General features: G+C 39.8%; 4 protein-coding genes across 5 annotated transcripts; 2 read left to right on the top strand and 2 right to left on the bottom strand.

The window, feature by feature from the left end:
- Positions 1 to 780: 780 nt before the first annotated feature.
- On the bottom strand, positions 781 to 2,413 carry LOC148393255 (dual specificity protein phosphatase 13A). The gene is made up of 3 exons (XM_088385427.1): positions 2,068 to 2,413; positions 1,643 to 1,860; positions 781 to 1,582 (listed from the first exon to the last, which is right to left on the bottom strand). Exons 1-3 carry the CDS (start codon positions 2,190 to 2,192, stop codon positions 1,371 to 1,373), a joined length of 555 nt encoding a protein of 184 aa, XP_088241553.1. The 5' UTR covers positions 2,193 to 2,413; the 3' UTR covers positions 781 to 1,370.
- Positions 1,659 to 10,713, top strand: LOC148393253 (sphingomyelin synthase-related protein 1-like). The gene is made up of 8 exons (XM_088385417.1): positions 1,659 to 1,811; positions 2,479 to 2,592; positions 3,924 to 4,119; positions 5,797 to 6,390; positions 6,509 to 6,604; positions 8,107 to 8,224; positions 8,354 to 8,504; positions 9,702 to 10,713. Exons 4-8 carry the CDS (start codon positions 5,801 to 5,803, stop codon positions 10,004 to 10,006), a joined length of 1,260 nt encoding a protein of 419 aa, XP_088241543.1. The 5' UTR covers positions 1,659 to 1,811; positions 2,479 to 2,592; positions 3,924 to 4,119; positions 5,797 to 5,800; the 3' UTR covers positions 10,007 to 10,713.
- LOC148393254 (dual specificity protein phosphatase 13A-like) lies at positions 2,431 to 3,329 on the bottom strand. Of its 2 annotated transcripts, none has more exons than XM_088385426.1 (3): positions 3,051 to 3,329; positions 2,727 to 2,941; positions 2,431 to 2,627 (listed from the first exon to the last, which is right to left on the bottom strand). In XM_088385426.1, exons 1-3 carry the CDS (start codon positions 3,236 to 3,238, stop codon positions 2,449 to 2,451), a joined length of 582 nt encoding a protein of 193 aa, XP_088241552.1. In that variant the 5' UTR covers positions 3,239 to 3,329; the 3' UTR covers positions 2,431 to 2,448. The 2 variants fall into 2 exon arrangements, with proteins under 2 accessions (XP_088241552.1, XP_088241551.1); XM_088385425.1 differs by having other exon boundaries at positions 2,431 to 2,654; positions 3,051 to 3,326.
- A 2,573-nt stretch (positions 10,714 to 13,286) lies between the features above and the next one.
- Positions 13,287 to 19,079, top strand: npy4r (neuropeptide Y receptor Y4). Its single transcript, XM_088384892.1, has 2 exons — positions 13,287 to 13,411; positions 16,361 to 19,079. The coding sequence occupies exon 2, from the start codon at positions 16,434 to 16,436 to the stop codon at positions 17,703 to 17,705; it is 1,272 nt and encodes a 423-aa protein (XP_088241018.1). The 5' UTR covers positions 13,287 to 13,411; positions 16,361 to 16,433; the 3' UTR covers positions 17,706 to 19,079.
- Positions 19,080 to 19,119: the final 40 nt, after the last annotated feature.

Raw genomic sequence — 19,119 nt, 5'->3', positions numbered from 1 at the left:
TAAAATGGGTTAGTCCCCACTGGAGACCAGGTACCAAAAGCAGGGCTCATTACTAAGCCAATGCTCATGTGTGTATGCGTGAGCACACATGATAATTGCAAATTTAAAGGTTGGCCCACACTTGATTGACATGTGCTGTGGGTGGTCTGTCTCTTAGCAGCAGCTCCTGGAGCTCTGTTGCAGAGGGGCGTTGATGTGGTGGATCCCTTTGAGATATTCAAGTCTAGCACACAGACATGCGCTTTATAATTTGCTCATAAATTCAGTTGACAAAAATAAGGAGGATGACGTGAAGGCTGGCGCAACATTTGTAGACATGGACACTGATTTAACTCCGCAGTGGAGGGTCTGTCAAACCCCTGAGACCCACTCACCGAACCACTAGGGTCCGATCGAAACCAGGTTAAGAACCCTTGCTCTATGGGGAACACTGCTGCTTTCTTTGGAGAAGAACTGACATTTACCAGCACTGTATGCTCTATTTTTAGCATCACATAACACATTTTGATAACTTTTTTTAATTAATTGGTGGCATTTTAAATGATTTTATTCATTATTTTATCTTATCCGCTTGATTTTCCCCTTTCCTTCCCTATGACCTACATTTAGCCTTAGGCACTACTGAAAACACTATGTAGTTAATGAAATGTATTAATGCCATTTTAACTAATAATTCATTTGAATAACAACTAATCATTTTATCATTTTAATATTTTTTAATAATAATGCAGATTGAACACCATCGTATGTGGCAATCTTTATATGCAGTAAACAAAATAATTTCATATCAAATATTGTGTTTATTAAACAATCATTATTAATCACTTTAAATGCTATTGTAATGTGATGTGATATTTAATAATCATACAGTATGCAAATTGAACATTCATGATCATAAAATATATTATTTCTCTAAATTAGAATTGTGTTGTTGATCTTATACTTATGATAATGTTTTATTCTGGAAATATGGCTAATCAAAATATGAACTATGAATATGAAATTTGAATAGGAACTAATCAAAAAACAGTTGAATGGTTTTGGTTGAATAGAGATGATTTCTAAATGAGTGATACAATTTAATTTGTAGTTTTGAAATGATTTTTTTTTACAGGATGTATATTACAATTGATATGATCATCAACGACAAACTATAGTTAAAGTTAGTATGTGCAGTTAAAAACAAACAGAGTGTGCCTTATTAATATATACATTCATAATTGAGAAAGACAAAGTTGTTGATATTTTCATGGGTTATATGAAGGATGGAGAAATATAGAAATTCAAAACATCCCCTGAAATGTTGTCCTTTCGTCATGTATATGTTGAGGAGTCAGCAGAAAGGATGTGAAAACAATCAAGGTGTTCATTCAAAGGAGGGGACACAACCTCCTTTTGAATGCCAACTGTTCATCCAGCTTGTGGAGGAGCATCAGGAAGTTCCGGTTAGGATAAATGGCTCGTTTTTTCACGACGTGCCTCAGAGCATCATGGAGGGAGAGACGCTGACACAGCATTAGGTAGCCCAGCGCCAGGGTTGCTGAGCGGCTTACACCCATAATGCAATGTACCAGAACCTTCCCTGCAGGGAGAAAGCCAAATGCGAGATTACAAATGTAGAGAGTGAGTAACACGTGCTCACCTTGGTTGTTCTTTAGGACTTTGTGGATGAAGTCGGCTGCAGGTTTGAAGTACCGGCTAACATCAAAGTGGTCTGAGTCTTCTGCTGGTATGCCAAAGTAAATGCAAGTGTCGCCATAGAAACGTTGGTCCCCGATGCTTCCCTGCTTGGAGTGAGCTGCGTTCAGAACGTGAGTGATGCCCAGCTTGGATAAGGTATTTTTATTTTGTGCAACAGCTCTAGAAAAATAGAGAACGCAAGTCCTGTTTATTTATTATTTATTTATCATTATGATAATAGTTGTAGAGAATCTATTTATAATATATTTACACTGAGCCATTTGCAATGCTATTTTTTTTTATTTAAATGTATCTCTCTTGCTATTATTAATTTGATATCTAGGTTGACTCCAAAGTGCCCTTGCACTGGACTGAGGCGTGACTCACATGTTTCCTATGTAGAGGTTTGGCCACACTTCATCCACAGCAGTGAGCTCCAGTGTGCAGGAATCCAGAACGAGTTCAAGTTGTTTAATGAGCGCCAAGTCCGGTTGCTCCTTGTGCCCTGACATTATCTCCTCGCAGGCACAAGGACCACAACAGTGTGTGAGCGTGTGAGTGAGAGAGAGAGTGAGTTCACTGCCAAAGGCTGCTCACTGAAGGACATAAGCAGCTGCTTCTATGGACGTTGCCGGCCTCCAAAATTAACTCACTTGCTCTTTATTTGGCACTGTGTAGCTATTTGACGTTTTATGATGGCCAAGTGACGCTGGGGTCACAGCAGCAGTGCAAAGCAGTGAACCAGTAGGCTATTAGATATATTTTTATTTACGGCACTGTCTTTGCTTTTCTTTGCAGGGTTTGCTGGAGGTGCCTAAGCTGCTGCAGGAAGCCTCTGTTTGGAAAGATCCAGCGCTTCTGCTGCACGCACTTTATGGCGGACAGGAGATCGAGGTGATGGTGAATCATCAGGTAGGCAAGAACCAAGGTGGCTGAGCGACTTACACCTACAGCACAGTGCACCAGAATCCGTCCTTGGGATAAAGACAATTTATAAGAGCTTGTTGCAAATATTGGCAGGCTTTCACAGCAGGATCACACATTACCTCCTGACGTCAGAGCCTGGTCGATGAAGGCAGCAGCGGGGTAGAAGAAAGGTGAAAGGTCAAAAGTGGGTAGATCATTGGCTGGCACACCGTAGTATTTCACCGTGGTTCCATAGAAGTCGTCGTTGCCTTTGCAGCATAGTTTACCATGTGATGCATTCAGCACGTGAGTGATGCCCAGCTTCCACAGTTCAAATTTGTCATGAGACATGGACCTACGTAAAAATCCCAAAAGTCATCTACACATTTCTTTCTTTCTATTTTGTTTCAAGCATTAAAAACTTGAGGCTTTCAGTATTTGACACATAAGGCTTGTATACTCACATATCTCCCAGATAGAGGTTAGGCCACACCTCGTCTCCATGACGACATGAGCGAGGTGCTGCATGTAAAATTTCCACCAGTTGCTGGAGCGAAATCTCTGTTGAAAACTGACCCTCCGTGCAATCTTCTCTCTCGTTACCCTTCCTGGAGTCTTCAGTGTCACGTTTCACTGCTGAAACAACGCTCATGACCAAGAGAAAGATTTTGTTTTTGAAACCCCAAACTAAACCACTCACATGCTATGTTGGTCTTTTACACCACTTGACTGCCAAAGACAGGTTTGGCCGTCCGGCGTTTGTTTTCAGTCAACACTTTTACTGTTCATTAAGTTTCAAAACAAAAGCACTCCATAAAACGGAAATTCAATTAAATCCAGACTGTTAAAAAATATTAATTGAGAGAAATTTGTGAAGCGTCATGTTTGTTTGAAAATCTGTTCATCCTTTTTTGTGCATGAAGACAAACAGATGGGCATCTATCTATCTATCTATCTATCTATCTATCTATCTATCTATCTATCTATCTATCTATCTATCTATCTATCTATCTATCTATCTATCTATCTATCTATCTATCTATCTATCTATCTATCTATCTATCTATCTATCTATCTATCTATCTATCTATCTATCTATCTATCTATCATCCATCCATCCATCCATCCATCCATCCATCCATCCATCCATCCATCCATCCATCCATCCATCCATCCATCCATCCATCCATCCATCCATCTATCTATCTATAAATATACGTAATATAAATATTACAAACTTGAGGATATATACATATATACAGAGAGAGAGAGAGAGAGAGAGCGAGAGAGAGAGAGAGAGAGGTTCTGTTTCTGCACAAATCCTCTTTGGCCAACAGGTTGCAGTGCGCCTGAGACACAGCCTTCAAGACTCGCTTGGTGCTCCTCTTGTCTGCTGTTGTTGGTCATTGCAACTTCCTGTTTGACGTAGCCCAGTTGTGAAAGACGAAAACATGAATCACTCCCGCAATGCGAAAGGAAGGCAGCTCACCTCCTTCTCCCTTTTCCGACACAAGCATTAACAGTGGTTCTTTGGTAAGAAAATTTACTTCGACTTCCTACCAAAGTTTTTTTATTTGCATCTGCACACTAGTGATCTCACATTATTGTTTGGTTTCATTTTGTTTAGCTTCACATTGTTGTTTAGTCTGCTACTGTATTGCTGCGATGTACTGTACATTACTGTATTCATAATGACTTTGCCCTGTTTAATTTGTTTTGCCCTCGGGGTGTTGTTGCAGTTCTTGTAATTTACAGTATCAGAAGTTATCTTATAATTTGCTGTAGAGGATGAAAGGCCCATATTGTGCAAGTGAGTCTCAGCACGTCTTGCGTATCAGTGTGTGACTAAACAAGCCAAAGAACCTTACTTGACACTTTACGCTTGTTACCCCAGAGGTTTTTGAGGGTTTGCTTTTTATCTGGTACTCTAAATGGAATGGTTAACTCAACATGGGAACATTTGCAGGAGTTAAATTGAATTGCCTGAAAGAATATTTGCCCAGGCAAACTTTTTCTTTTCTTTTTCTAATTAAATGAATTTGGAATGTTCTCTCTAGATAGCTGGCATTTCATTTATCCATCAAGCCACCCAAGGGAAAATTAGTGGTTACATCAGGACAACCCATGATATAACAAGAGATGAGATGTGTTTAATTGATTAGAAATGCTTGGTGATAAATTGCAAGGAATTTAAAACAGGCCATTCTTGAAGTTACTTTGTCTTATCAACTGTTCAGTCTTCTAGGTTAGGGTTGTTGTTGTTGCTGTTGCTTTTCAGATGGTTGCTTCATGTGACATCATTTGGAGATGTCACATGGAATTTCCCAATGAACTTAATACAGAGAAATGTCTGCGGTTTTGTCTGTCGAAACCAAAAACATGTTAAAATGACCTTATAGGCAATTTCTTTGTAGCCAAAGTTAACATTGAGATGATATTGCATCTTAATATGATTCCTGCCTTGACAAACCAGCTGTCACAGTATAATGTATGTCAAAAAGTAAAGACGTAATGAAGAATGACACAGTGTCCTGCCAAGTGTTGACTTTGTGTACAGTGCTGCCTACCAGCATGTGGAACCCTACATTTGTAATTAATCTGTTCAGGTTTGGCAGGTCTGGTTGACCTTTGAGCCGGAAGGAGGAGCTCAATGGACTACGCTCTGTTTGTCTGATCTGCAGGTTAAAGGACAAGGACAGTTTACTTAATCTGAATGCATATCAGTAGCAGGAAGGGAACATCTGACCGGAGTAGGATGATACAAAAAGTGTTTTTTTTTCCCCCCATTCCACAAAGTATGCCGTCATCAGAATGCAAGCCTGCAGTAGTGCTAGTCAGACATTGATGCTATTCATTAGCCCTTCCATGGCATTTTCCATTGTGTGATAGTATTAAGCCATCTTTTTTCTTCTTTTATTTTTTGAGGGATTTTTTTTTTTCTTTTCTATTCTACATTAAACACTGGTTGCTTAATAAGCAATCATGAAAACAGTGCTTGCTCCCTGTTAGCTTATACGCTACAATTTTACCCTGGTAAAAGCTGAAATATTCATCTAGTCGCACTGAGTAGGTGAGAAAGAAAAAAAAGAAACATCAATGCAGCTCATTTGAGTGATGTAACAAACCTGTTGTTTCTTTCAAGTGGTGAAGCTTTGAGCTTTCAAAGCATCTATGAAATCATGGAGTCAGTCTTTGTGCGTCTCTCTGCAGTGGCATGGCACCAGAGAGCTGTGTGAGTTCTTGGAGCTACAAGCAGGTAGCCCACTGGTTGCAGGAGGAAGGATTCGCCGACTATGTGGATCTGCTCTGCAATCACCACCGCCTGGACGGGCTTAGTCTTCTGGCTCTGACTGAGGCCGACCTACGCGGGCCTCCTCTGAGCCTCACTGTGCTGGGGGACATCAAGAGGCTGGCCATATCCCTCCGCCAGCTTCAAAGACAGAACCAAGCCCAGCTGGAAGAGCTGGGTCTCCAGCAGAGTGACAGTCCCCCACTGCGGCCTACCGCGGCTGCCGAGTGGCGATGCGACAGGGGCGACTTCTCTGGGAATGGCATTGAGCTCCGACAGAGGAATGGCGCTCGAGCCGAATACGGCTCCGGAGCGAGTCTGTGTCACACACACTCCAACGGAAGATGTCGGCAGCACCAAGCCGGAAGGCTTGACCCGGAAGTATGGAAGACCATCTTGAGTGTCATTTATGTCTTTTTAGTCTTTGGCTTTACTTCCTTTGTTATGGTCATCGTACACGAGCGTGTACCAGACATGAGGACATATCCCCCGCTTCCTGACATCTTCTTGGACAGGTATCAGTTCTCCATGCACCCTGATAAAAAACTTCTAGATTGTTCACCATAGTTCTTCTGCACCTTGGCCCCATATCTAATCTGCATGCTGACACAAATGTATTTTAACCCCTGACAGTGTTCCGAGAATCCCTTGGGCTTTTGCAATGGCTGAAACCTGTGGCCTCATCTTGTGCTCCATGCTAATGTTTATCCTGTTGCTTCATAAACACAGGTAACACTCAGCTCCACCCATCATAATGTTTCACCAAAGTATGACGCAGTACAATTCATTTTACCCAAGCTAACACAGCAAATACTGCAAAACAGGGAAGCACAGTCAGGCACCAGAAATCACAGCACTGTCTTTGTGTTTTGTGTGGCGAGTGGCAATTTCTGTACTCAACAGCATGCACAGTCAGGCAGTAGATAACTCCTCTCACAACAAAAAAGAAATCAAAATCATAACCCCAAGAATTGTTTCTAAGAATGCCATTAACGTCAACAAACGTCTTCGCAATTTAACACAACTCCAGCGACGAAAGGTGACATGACAGGACCAATTTTGAAATCAAATTGATTCCACTAACACAAGTGTTGCCGTATTTTTGCAAATTGCAGTTGGAGCCTGTGTTCTAATGCAAGAACAAGAAAACATCATAAATCAACACAAACAATTTTACAACACGTTATAAAGTGTGCTTATGTAACCGTGACAGCTGACAGTATGGTATCATTATGGAGTCTTATCTTGACTCCAAAAATACTGATTGGAATGTATTTTTCTAACTCGAGGGGGGGAATAGTTGGTATGTCTGTTTGTTACTCACGGTCTACTTTCTGTCGTATAGCGAATGGCAAATCACGTTAGGATTAGACTGAGAGGACTCTCAAAATGTAGGGGTAATACTTCTATTGAGACTCAATGGGGAAAAGAAAGGATCAGGTCTCCTCTATATGGTTTTGAAAATTGAATGCCTTCTCTCTCCACAAAATCTTCTTTACGGAATGTAGGAATCCGCAAAGTTGGCACATCGGAGCCATAAAGAAGCAATTCTCCGCCTGTGCCTTTTACACAGAACCTATCCAAGCGGGATATTGCCTCAACTGGCATCCTACGTTTGGATAATTAGATTATGCCAGCCTCATAGTTTTAATTTTTGGATGGTGACAATTGCTTTAAACCTAACAGGGTGGAGAAAATGAGGGTTGAATTTTACACCTGTCAACCAAAATGAGGCTGCCCCCCTCAAATTGCAACCTTTGTGATCTGAGAAAATTTCAATGTCGATTTGAATTTGATTATTTGTTCACCCCTATTGCCAAAAATAGACACGGCTACCCAAGCACATTCAATTTCTTTATTGAACTAAGGGTAAGAAAATGATGAATGAATCTTCATTCCAAACATGATTTAAAGAATTAAAAAACAATAAAAATAAACACATGATAAAATAAATACATTTACTTGAGCTGCCAAAGCCATAAAACTTCAAATCACAGAACAGCCAGACAATGCTCTTTAAAGCCATACACACTCAAAGTCACAGATACTATAATCAATCAAATACGATAAGCAGTTGGTGTCATCTGAGAAGTTCATTCCATTTTGACTCCAACACACACTTATCATACGGTTAACAATCTTTCGGTTATCACGCCTTCGTACTTGGTCGAGGTGATAATCAAATGCAGTTTTGTCTGTCTCCTGCCAACCTTACTTTGTGTTGCATTTAGGTCGATTCTCATTAGGCGGCTGTGTTCTCTCATGGGTACTGTGTTTTTACTTCGCTGCTGCACCATGTTTGTCACCTCGCTCTCCGTGCCTGGCCATCACCTCAAGTGTGCCAGCAAGGTGAGAAGTTTCCATGCGCGTTCTGTCGACTCGGATTAGAGATTTTTTTGAATTGTCGCCTGAGGATCTGCCGCTCCAGCTGTGAGTCACCGCATGACTGCTGCTAACTAGGTTCTTCTGTTCTCTCAGACGTATGATGATTCGATGGAAAAGATAAAGAGGGCGCTGACAATCTGGGTCGGATTCGGTATGACTCTCACAGGCGTCCAAACGTGTGGAGACTACATGTTCAGTGGACACACGGTCGTCATTACCTTGCTCAACTTTTTTGTGACAGAATGTGAGTGGAATAATTTGAGAGTATTTGCCTTGTATATGCAAAAAGTACTGTGGGTTTTTATTTACTCAGCTGCAGATAGAGAGGCTTGTGTGTGTGTGTGTGGGGGGGTACGTTTTTATAAACAAATGAAACAATGCGGACTATACATTCCGATTAATGGACGGAACAGAGGCAAAGAAACTTTATTTTAGTGCTATGTGCCAGGCTTTTTCATAATGGTAAAAAAAAGTACAACAATGGCTCCTTTCTCTCCCCTCATTTCCATCCTCCATACACCATCAAGAATATTTAATAAAGATAAAATTTTGTTAAATATTTTAAAACTGTTTTCCATACATAAAACTATAGTTATTCTACAGAAAATGTATTTTTTCTTTGCCGAGATTCCAGACCATAACAGATTAATCAGATTTCATTATTTCCTATAGGGAACATGGCCTTGGTTTTTGATTTATTTGGTTTTAGTCACACTCTGGGATTAACCACAAACATTTGAGGAGTGATATATTGGTATGTAAGAATAAAAAAAAAAAAGTATTGATTTTTGTTATCAATGTAAACAAACATGGACGTAATTATGTCTTCCTTGTGCCAATCCATCTGGAAACCATTTGTTCTGAAGATATAAATCTTTAATAACCAACTACTTGAATTTTTAATAAAGGCTTGATAGTTAGCAATTAAAACATATTTGAACTCCCTTAATGGATGTCAAAATCACTCACTCTCGCTCAGCTTGTTATTTTTAGCCTCTATTTACATTTCTGTCTAGACATTTGTGAGATTTATTAAAGAGTTAAGGCAGCATTGAACCACACAAATTGACAATTTTGATGTAAAGTAACATCTAATTGGAAATTCAAGACAGAAAAAACACCATATGAACGCAATTGAAATGTTGAATCAATAGTATTGAGGGGGAGCTGTTTTTAGTGATTGAATCACACATATTTGGTGTGATAATGACTGTTTACATTCAGCCAGATGGTGTATGTGAGACTGACTCAAAGCACAGCACTAAAAGTTTGACTCATGGCTGTGTTATTAATTAAATTTGTTTATTTCGCATGCGGTGTTGATTTACACTAAGTTGGGCTTTGAATAAGCAAATTAAAGTAAGTTGTTTGCTATTTTGATTAAGTCATAATTTTAAAATAATAATAAAGCAATAATGTCCTCCAACTTTTTTTTTGGTAGACACTCCAAGAACATGGAATTTAATCCACACCATCTCCTGGGTGTTGAACCTCTTTGGGATTTTCTTCATCCTGGCAGCGCATGAACATTACTCCATCGACGTCTTCATCGCCTTCTACATCACCACGCGTCTTTTCCTTTATTACCACACATTGGCCAACACTCGCGCCTATCAGCAGAGCCGGAGGGCTCGGATTTGGTTCCCCATGTTCTCTTTCTTTGAGTGCAATGTGAACGGACCCGTCCCCAACCAGTACGACTGGCCCTTCAGCAAACCTGCTTTTATGAAGACGCAAATTGGGTAGACATGAATGCTCATCTTTGACTCCCCCCCTTGTGTTTCAGCTCTCATATTTGTATAGAAGGAGACGGATGTTGTCGTATGCATATACATAGACTGCAAATAAGATGGGGTTTTTTTTGCACATGATATAATGGTGCCTTAGGGTTTGCATGTACTGAACACTTTCTGGATGGAATGCACAAGTATGGGTTTGCCTTACAGCTTATTACCACTGTGGTATTCCGCTTTATCCCATTTATCCATTCATGTGGGAAACATTGTATGGGGTGTCACACAGTTAAGTCACGCTTTTTAAAAATGCAGTTTATGCAACCAAAGAAGCTTCTTCCTATTCAGTTACAGCTTTGTTTTCTTCATTGACGCACTAATTTATTTTTGTAATGTATTGCGATGGATTTTGAGAGCGAAAACTGTACCCTACCTACTCACGTCAGCGACTCGTGAGGAAATAAATGTTTACTTTGTCAGGATTAAGAAAAACAACTATGCAATTGTACATATGCATTTAATGTGATTGTTTGAAATTAGTTTTTATTTGCAATGCAAGTGATAATCTGAAGGCCTTTTGGCTGCGCTATCCAATGTTTACAACTCCAGCGAATTTTTATATTTTATACTGACTGCTTTTTTAGTAATTGCTGTTTTTGCTTTGTTATATAAAGTTGATTTTAAATAATTTTGGGATTAATTAAAAATGTATACAAATAATTTTATGTGTGAAAGACTTCTAAAAAGCCTTTACCAGCTTCGGCTGGCATCTGCTGATGAAAGTTTGTTGAGCTTTCCCTTTATTTTTGAGCAATTAGCGTCAAGGTATAGCTTTCCTCTCTAGAGGAGAAAGCAAGCAAATAGAAAATATTGCTTTCAAAAGATCAATTACAGAGGAAAAAAAAAAGCGTTTTAGGGGTATTGATCCAAACAGTGGATCTCCGCCACATTTAATGCTTGCAAAGCTTTAAAAACTCACCATGTGGTTGCTAAGTTTCCTCTTTCATTCTGCCTGTGTATTTTCACAGATAAATTAAATGTGCAACAAACTTTGTGCAAATGATGGACATCTAATATATATGTAAACACTGCTATAGTGTTAAAACCCCCTTATAGGTGCTCTTGCTGGACTGCTGCAATTTAAGTGCTATAGCAGGTGATGTCTTGTTGCCATGGCAATAACAGTCAATTCTCTTTTATAGGACAGCATATATCAATGGACATCAATGTTTTACAGTTCAGTTACATATTTCCGTCTGCACCTTGCACGGACTACTTAACTGCTTTCGGTTTCTTTAATTTGTTTCTTACAGTGTAGTCAAGCGTAGCGGTAGAATTGTAGAGTCTGGAGAAAGAGGTCAGATGAAACCAAGCGAGGGTGGCAAAGAGACAGAGCGGAGCGTTGCATGCTTGGTTGAATTTTACTGATATTTTTCTGCACGTATCCCTTCACCAGCCAATGAATAAAACATACAATTCCTGCCGAGAATGGCGAGAAGCTCTAAAAAGGCTGTTGTGACAGGTGCTCAAATGCAGCGTGACAACAAACATTTGGAAGTGTGCCAAACATTCCAACATGTGTTCCATGGATAAGCAACATGCAGCCTGCAACCACACTGATTATCCTCTTGATTCGCATTCAATTAAAATAATATAAATTATAAAGATGTTTTTTATTTATTTATTTTTACAAAGCCCCACAATTATTTAAAAAAGCATTGATAAATATTCTATTTGGAATGGCCTTTTTTTTCTTTCAGATTTGGAACAGAATGCAGGGCAAAAATAGTACCTTAATAATATTTGTGTGAGTTGATTTGTGTGAAAATCCACTTAATGATGTTTTCTTGTTCAGCAATTTTGGATTTGTGAGAGCCTTTTGCGCAATGTGTGGTTATTTTGTTGTTTGGTTCAACCACTATTCTTGTTAGGATAGTGGATTTTTTATAATGCAACTCAAATGGCTATCTAGACAATGCTGATCTATTTATCTAGAACAAAATATAGAACATGTTTTGCAAATAGAGTATGCATGTATTCCGTCCATATTTAAAAAGCAGTGATGACATTTTGCCCCCCCCAGCTTTTAAGTTATCCATCACTAGTCTATTCTCCCCTGCTGCAAACTAATGTGGTTCCTGTTACATGCTGCTGATGTTGATCAAAGATTTTTTTTTTTGAAAACCCCTCCAAAAGGTGGGTTGCCATGACAACCACCATAAGGCATGTGATACAGCAGGAGAGTAGCTATTTGTGTCCTGTGATTGAAAGTTCGATTTGTCCCTCATGTGCCCCACAGTGGATAAATCAGCTTTCAATTTGTGTTGATCACTTTACATGCACTGTGTTTTACAAACACATGCACTCACATTTTTCCTGCATAATTAGTCCTAACTGCAAGTGCGTCACTAGGCTTCAAAGATAGATGTGCTAGGCTACTTATTCGCACTTGTCAACTATAAAAGCAAACTATGGTCTTTAAGATCGTTGTAACTGCCGAATTAAATTTCATAGTACTTCCAACACATACTTTTTATGATATACTCAAGATACCTGCACTTCTACTATAACATACTGTACTAAATATATATACTATTTTAGTGGCTATCTCAAAACATTCATTTTTTCATTTTAATGAGGATATATAGCGCATATAAGATATGTTATATGTATATGCATGTAAGAGATATTCTATTGCCTGTCTACATATGTTGCGCCATCATTTGTGTACAAATACCGGCTGCTCAAAGGGTTCGGAAAACCGACTATTCATGCTATTCGTTAGAGATCTATCTATGGCGTTTTCCATTTTGTGGTAGCATAAGTATGCTTGCATAAGATAGAAGATTCTTTTTTTTGAAGAATTATTCCCTCATTTAATCTGCCAAACTTGTGCTTAATGTGAAGTAAGTTACATACTGACGTTTGAGATTGCGAGTCAAAGCCAAAAAAAAATGGATTGAACAAAGGTTGGTATTGAAAAAAGGTTGAGTCACTCGTACCTCAAGGCACCACTGTTTTGATTACATCACACCATAATATTCTTTACGTGCACCAGTAAATAAAGTCTTCAGTTGGCAGAGTGCCCCCTCAGTGTTGGGTAATTTCAAAAACTGAAAGATTTGTGGGTGCCCACCGTGCACATACATTTTGCCTGCTTCTTTCTTGTAACATCCAATGCTTTCTAATTTTGCAGCACGTGTTATTTCAAGCATGCAATTGAATATAGTCACCACAGTGTGCCAGCAGAGCTCGGCGCACCGAGGGTCTCAGCAACCCAGAGGGATCCTTCAGCCCAATAATAGCCAAAGTCCTCTCAGCTCTGCCTCACACTAAGGCATTACACTCTTCAGGATGCTCGCCTCCTTCCAACTCCCGTCTTTGGATTCAAACCTGCTTGGATCATCAAATCCAAAATGTGAGTCCTTGGGTTGTTGTTTTTTTTCCCTAACAAAATATGATCGTGCTTATCTTTCTGGTAGATTATCTGAATTTTTATTTTCCATCTTTTTTTATTTTTTAAGCATTTAGAGAGTTTAAGAAAATAAGTAAATGCATGTGCACATGTTGGCTGTTTCCCTCCAACAGTAAAGCAGCATTTAAAGAATATGCTTTCCAAGAATATGCACACACTTGCTGCTTAGATTTCCAACAAGTTACACATACTCTGATGAAAAGACACAAATTTAATGTGTGGTGGGCTAATTGCAAGGATTGTAGCACACACACAATAAACCCCAGCAGTGAATAATGAGGCTGGGATCATTATCTTGGGTCAAGCACTTGGTCGACTGCTGTTATCCCACATCTTCATGCAGGAGAGGAGGAGGGACATCCAGCATGTGAATAGCATCACTGGATGAGCATGCATGTGGAAATGCTGAGAGGAAGAGTTGTACACGTGTGTGCACATGAATTCACAGATATAAGTCATGCAATGAGGGTGGGGGTGTGCTGATTGTAAGCAGAATTCACAGTATATGAGAAAATACCAATAACTGAAAGATTTATGTTACAGCCGCTACATATAAAAAAATAATCTACCTTGGCACTTTATTTTATATCTTGTCGCTGGGGTCGCCGATCTTTTTGGAACCCAGAGCTACTTCTCAGGTACTGATTAAGCCGAAGGGCTATCAACTGCATACATACTTCTTGAAGAACAAATTTGTTGAAATTATTTATGTAAAATCGTCTTATTGTCACTGCAACCGTTTGTTTTCATGAATGCTGTGCTTTAATCATACACTAAAATGTTGACCTTTGAAATATACGACTTTTTTTAATTGTCATTTTTGAATTGAGGAAAGTATGATAAAAGAGAGAATAGCAACACAACTCACTTTTAATGTGTTATTTTATTATTTTATTTTAGTGTAAAAAAAAAATTGGACCATCTCACTATTGTTAGAATAGGCCTGCAGGCTACTTGTGGTCCTTGGTGTGCTGCATGACTGTAATCACAAAAATGAATTATAATTGGAAAGGTGCGGTCAATAAAAAAAATCCATTCTCTTCAATTAATGTCTAACTTTTGGTCGATAGTTCATTTTATTTTATTGTCGTATTCATTTGCTGCACTGTGATGGATGTGTTATGTGAGCTGAGATAATATATTTCTTTTTTTGTAATTTTGATCATTTATAGTATTTGATTCATTTTTATCCCTGAATTGAGTTTTATTCTGATCTATTTTTTAATTGTAGCAATATTCTCTTTTATGAGCTAAGCAGATAAACTTTTTTATTCCTGATTCCTCCAACCAGTGCATAATTGTAGTCCTACAAAGCTAACCTGTCATGATAGAGTGTTTGATATTACAGCCATTGGTGTAAAGTAATCAGAGACATCAAGGGACCCACACTGGTGCCAGTGCCAATTAAAATGAAAATAGATTAAAATTGCATGCCGCACTAACTCATGGGTTCCACAAGCGAATCAACAAAGTGGGTGTGGGGGGTCATTTATCCTCATCAGAAATTCATCATCATTTATCTTTATTTAACTTTCTGTCATTGTGGGCTGATTGGTGATTAACGATGCTTTAAATGAGAGGAAGAATACAGTGGACACTGTGGTTGGTGCCAGGTCACATTGCTCTCAAATACTAAACGACAGACTTCCAAGAGTGTTACATTGTTAGCGCAGTGAGGGTTTTTTTTTTTTTTTTTTTGAGGACTTACTCCATCTGCTCTGTAATGACGTTTTTTGGTTGTTGTTGATTTTTTTTTGTGGTTTAGCCACATCAATGTTCTGCCACCTCGCCTGCAGCTCACTCAACACGCTGACACTGTGCGTTAGTAATGATGCACTGTGAAGTGACTGATAGCGACTCGTACGGGCCTTTAATGCAAAATGACAAGCTCATTGTATGTGCCATGCAGGATTTATACGGCAAATGTTTTGGGGGAAGACATCGACAATCCATTTTTAGGATTCTGACAATGTCGTGCCCTTTTGTTTTGACACACGCTACATTGTGCTACTTGAAAAGCAGAAGTCTCTGCCGGCACTGTGAGCACGGTCCATTGACTGTCATCATGCTTTTCACGTTCAGCCTGACTGAGGGATTAAATATGTCATATACTATCCAGATGGATTAGCAAGTGTACTGTGCGAGATGGCATACGTATAGTCGCGTGAAATCTTCCTTTAGTGCAGGGGTGCGGAACCTTGGTTGCATCGTAAGCCATCAAGCGCTCTATTAGAAATATGTTATTGTTGTATTTTCTTTTGCCACTGCATCGAGACTTGAGGTGCAACATGTGGGCTCAAGCAGTACATGAGAAGATTGATTGCCAAAATGCAGTTCAGTTGTATTTAACAAACATTTCCACCAAGGTTGTAATAGTTGGTTTTGACTTTTATTTTTCAAATGAAGTTAGTTTAAATTAGTTACGTTACAGAATTGGAATGTTGGTGATGATGGTGGTACTCGGAGAACCAAGTGTTGTTTTTTTTTTTCAGGTGAAAAATTTTTTGACAACCACTGTTTTGCTGTATTATTGAATTCAAGAATAAAAAGTAAAGGCACCTGTACTATAAACGCTGTCTTGGCTGGTCCACTTTTTTTTTTTATGGACCACAAAACACGACACTCTTGGGTCATCACTGCAATGAAAGAGACACTCTTTTTCTTATAATGAGCTAATAGACTGTTCAAATGATTATGTAGCTGCTGTTTAAAGGTCAGATTACATGAATCTACTTTATGGTAGTTTCGACACTAAATGCAATGAACTGTGATAAAGCTTTGGCTATGGAGCCAGAAAAAGATTATAGAAATTGCATTAAGTTGTTTTTCCATGCACCTGATGTAGATCTTTTGGCCTTTGAGTGATGTTGTTTTTTTCCCCCTCCATCATAGATGCCGATAACCTGCTAAGGGTTGAGATGGATGTCTTCAACCTGGGGTTTGGTGACCCTTAAGTGCTGGCGAAATGTCCTTCAGTGGTGAGGCGAGCCAGCCCCCTCCTTCTGCGCCTCCCCTCAACCTCACGTCTCCTTCGCGACCGCTGCCATGGGAGGAGGCTCGCTCGAACGAGACTCTGCTCCCAGACCTGTCTGGTCTGGGCCACGACGAGCAATGTCACACGCCTCCCGTCCTCACGGCGTTTCTGGTGGTGTGGTACAGCGTCACAATGGTGCTGGGCCTGGTGGGCAACGTCGGCCTTATCTGCATAATTACTCGGCGCCGGGAGAAAGCCAACGTCACCAGCATTTTCATCTGTAATCTGTCATTCTCTGACATTCTGGTGTGTGTCTTCTGCCTCCCTTTCACACTCATCTACACGCTCATGGACCACTGGGTGTTTGGGTCACTGCTATGCCGGCTGGTGCCTTTCATTCAATGCATGTCGGTGACCGTTTCCATCCTCTCCCTTGTTTTTATTGCCCTGGAGAGACACCAGCTCATCATTAATCCTGCCGGCTGGAAACCCAGTATTCCGCAAGCCTACACAGCCGTTGTCATCATCTGGATTCTTGCCTGCTTCACCTCTTCGCCTTTCCTGGCCTTTCAGTTGCTCACGAACGAGCCCTACGCTAACGTGATCTTGCCTCAGTCTGCTCTCTTTCACGAAACGCCACCCCCGCATTACGTCTCGCCTGCTAACTCATCCATGCTTCCGAATTCTCTCAATTTTCACAACCTTTACGCGTCCTTGCACATGGAGGCCTGTCTGGAGCATTGGCCCTCCCAGCATCACCGGCTGACCTACACCACGTGGCTGTTGCTTTTCCAGTACTGCGGCCCCCTCATTCTTGTCCTGCTGTGTTACGTCAGAGTAATTGTGCGCCTACGTCACCGCAAAGACATGCTGGACCGTGCCAGGAAGCCCGAGAACCAGCGCATGACTCACAGCCGTCGCATCAACATCATGCTGGTGGCCCTGATCACGGCCTTCGCCCTATGCTGGCTTCCGCTCACCATCTTCAACGCCGTGTCCGACTGGAACCAGGATGCGCTCCCCGTGTGCCACCACAACTTGCTCTTCTCGCTCTGCCACCTCCTAGCCATGTCGTCCACCTGCATCAACCCCATCATCTATGGATTCCTCAACTCCAACTTCAGGCAGGAGGTGAGGGAGGTGCTCCAGTACTGCTGCTGTCGCCCTCTACAGGAGGAGTGCGAGCGCTTCCCAATGTCCACCGTGCACATGGAGGTGTCTCGTACCTCGGTTCCACTCACCTGCAGGAGTAACTCTGTTTGAGAGTTGAGATGATTGTAATTTTACAACTTTCCATTTTTTCCCATGAAGTGCAGTGTGCTGTTTTATGCCTGTGGACAACATACAGCCCAACAAGCATTGACATTAATTATCGAGAGTCACACATTTCTTTCATTGATCTAGCCCAGAAGTCGCAAACCAGACGTCACCAACCAGAGGTCAAGCTACTTGGTCAATGCGGTATCCATAAATCCCTCCACAATTTATTTATATTAATTCTATATTTAAAAAGCAAAATCACAATTGGTCTGACTTTAATATTTATTTTTTATTTGGTTTTATTATATTTAATAATATGTCAATGTATTTATTGAAAACAAAACAGCCGAATAGTGATTTTCTTTTACATATATATTGGATATGGGTGATAGGGAGCAAGTTGCCCCATAAACACAGGTCACATATGAGAGTCTTGATACTAGATAATGTAGGGGAGGAAACTTTTGATTGACAGAAGTGTTATGGTTATGGATGAGGTGTACTGTGTTGGTCATGTTAAATTCATCACATTGTATAACAGCTGGAAGAACGCGCAAATAATGATTTTTCTTGTCACCCTTTAAAAATCGGTAAAGAGCAGTATGTGTTTATCTTGCTTAGAGGGGAAGTGAAGTAAAATCTAAACTTTATAATTAATATGTTCTACGTGCAAGAGCATTCCAACCCGACGCCATGCATTTCTAAAAACATTGAAGTACAGATTGCAGTGTCCCAAAGGGTTTCATTAACCCAACACAAGCTGCACTGTGCACCTTATAAAAAAGTGTATACATTTTTGCTTAGCAGTTGTTGTCAAAATGAATAATTCCAAATGTATATTATAGCATGACATTGCTTTATAACATCAATATGAAAGGAAATTCAGATTTAGTATTAGAATATATGTCACTACTTAAATATTTTCACAAAAGCAGGGATGGGGAGCCTGCAGCTTATATATGAGCAATTGATTTGGTACATCACACAATTTCAAAAACTAATAAATAAAAAAAATGACACAAACAAACCTAACACAAACTCAAAATTGTTCATATGATTTGTTTGAATGTGGCTTTTAAGGGCTTTGTAACAATTGAAAAAGGATACCCAACCCTGTTTTAAACGCTGCTTCTTTGTGCATAAATTACTGCATGAGGTCCTTCAAAGGCATGTAGCCTACAATGAAATATCTCGGTATTTAGCGCTAACGCGTGTTTTTATTATGTAAATATGATGTAAATTTTTATTATGTAGTAACTATTTTCCTGTACGTTTAATTAGTTTTGTATAAGTCTCATATCTGTGCTGTGAACGTGTGTTAAAAGGAAAAGCGATGCATGTTTTTGTGTGATATCGTGATTCCTTGTGGAGTTCTAAGCTTGCATTTGAAGGTTTCATAATAAATGAATAAATGTCA

The sequence above is a fragment of the Syngnathus floridae genome, chromosome 9 (assembly GCF_059516105.1).
Source record: "Syngnathus floridae isolate MCC-2025c chromosome 9, RoL_Sflo_1.0, whole genome shotgun sequence".
Taxonomy (NCBI): Eukaryota; Metazoa; Chordata; class Actinopteri; order Syngnathiformes; family Syngnathidae; genus Syngnathus; species Syngnathus floridae.
This window is presented reverse-complemented; position numbering and strand designations above follow the sequence as displayed.

Coding starts and splice junctions, on each gene's coding strand:
- LOC148393255 (XM_088385427.1), bottom strand. CDS start 2,192: ATGTCAGGGCACAAGGAGCAACCGGACTTGGCGCTCATTAAACAACTT. Junction 1,861..2,067: donor AACCTCTACATAGGAAACAT/GTGAGTCACGCC, acceptor CTATTTTTCTAG/AGCTGTTGCACAAAATAAAA. Junction 1,583..1,642: donor AGTCCTAAAGAACAACCAAG/GTGAGCACGTGT, acceptor TTCTCCCTGCAG/GGAAGGTTCTGGTACATTGC.
- LOC148393254 (XM_088385425.1), bottom strand. CDS start 3,238: ATGAGCGTTGTTTCAGCAGTGAAACGTGACACTGAAGACTCCAGGAAG. Junction 2,942..3,050: donor AACCTCTATCTGGGAGATAT/GTGAGTATACAA, acceptor ATTTTTACGTAG/GTCCATGTCTCATGACAAAT. Junction 2,655..2,726: donor CCAGGCTCTGACGTCAGGAG/GTAATGTGTGAT, acceptor CTTTATCCCAAG/GACGGATTCTGGTGCACTGT.
- LOC148393253 (XM_088385417.1), top strand. CDS start 5,801: ATGGCACCAGAGAGCTGTGTGAGTTCTTGGAGCTACAAGCAGGTAGCC. Junction 6,605..8,106: donor CTGTTGCTTCATAAACACAG/GTAACACTCAGC, acceptor TGTTGCATTTAG/GTCGATTCTCATTAGGCGGC. Junction 8,225..8,353: donor ACCTCAAGTGTGCCAGCAAG/GTGAGAAGTTTC, acceptor CTGTTCTCTCAG/ACGTATGATGATTCGATGGA.
- npy4r (XM_088384892.1), top strand. CDS start 16,434: ATGTCCTTCAGTGGTGAGGCGAGCCAGCCCCCTCCTTCTGCGCCTCCC.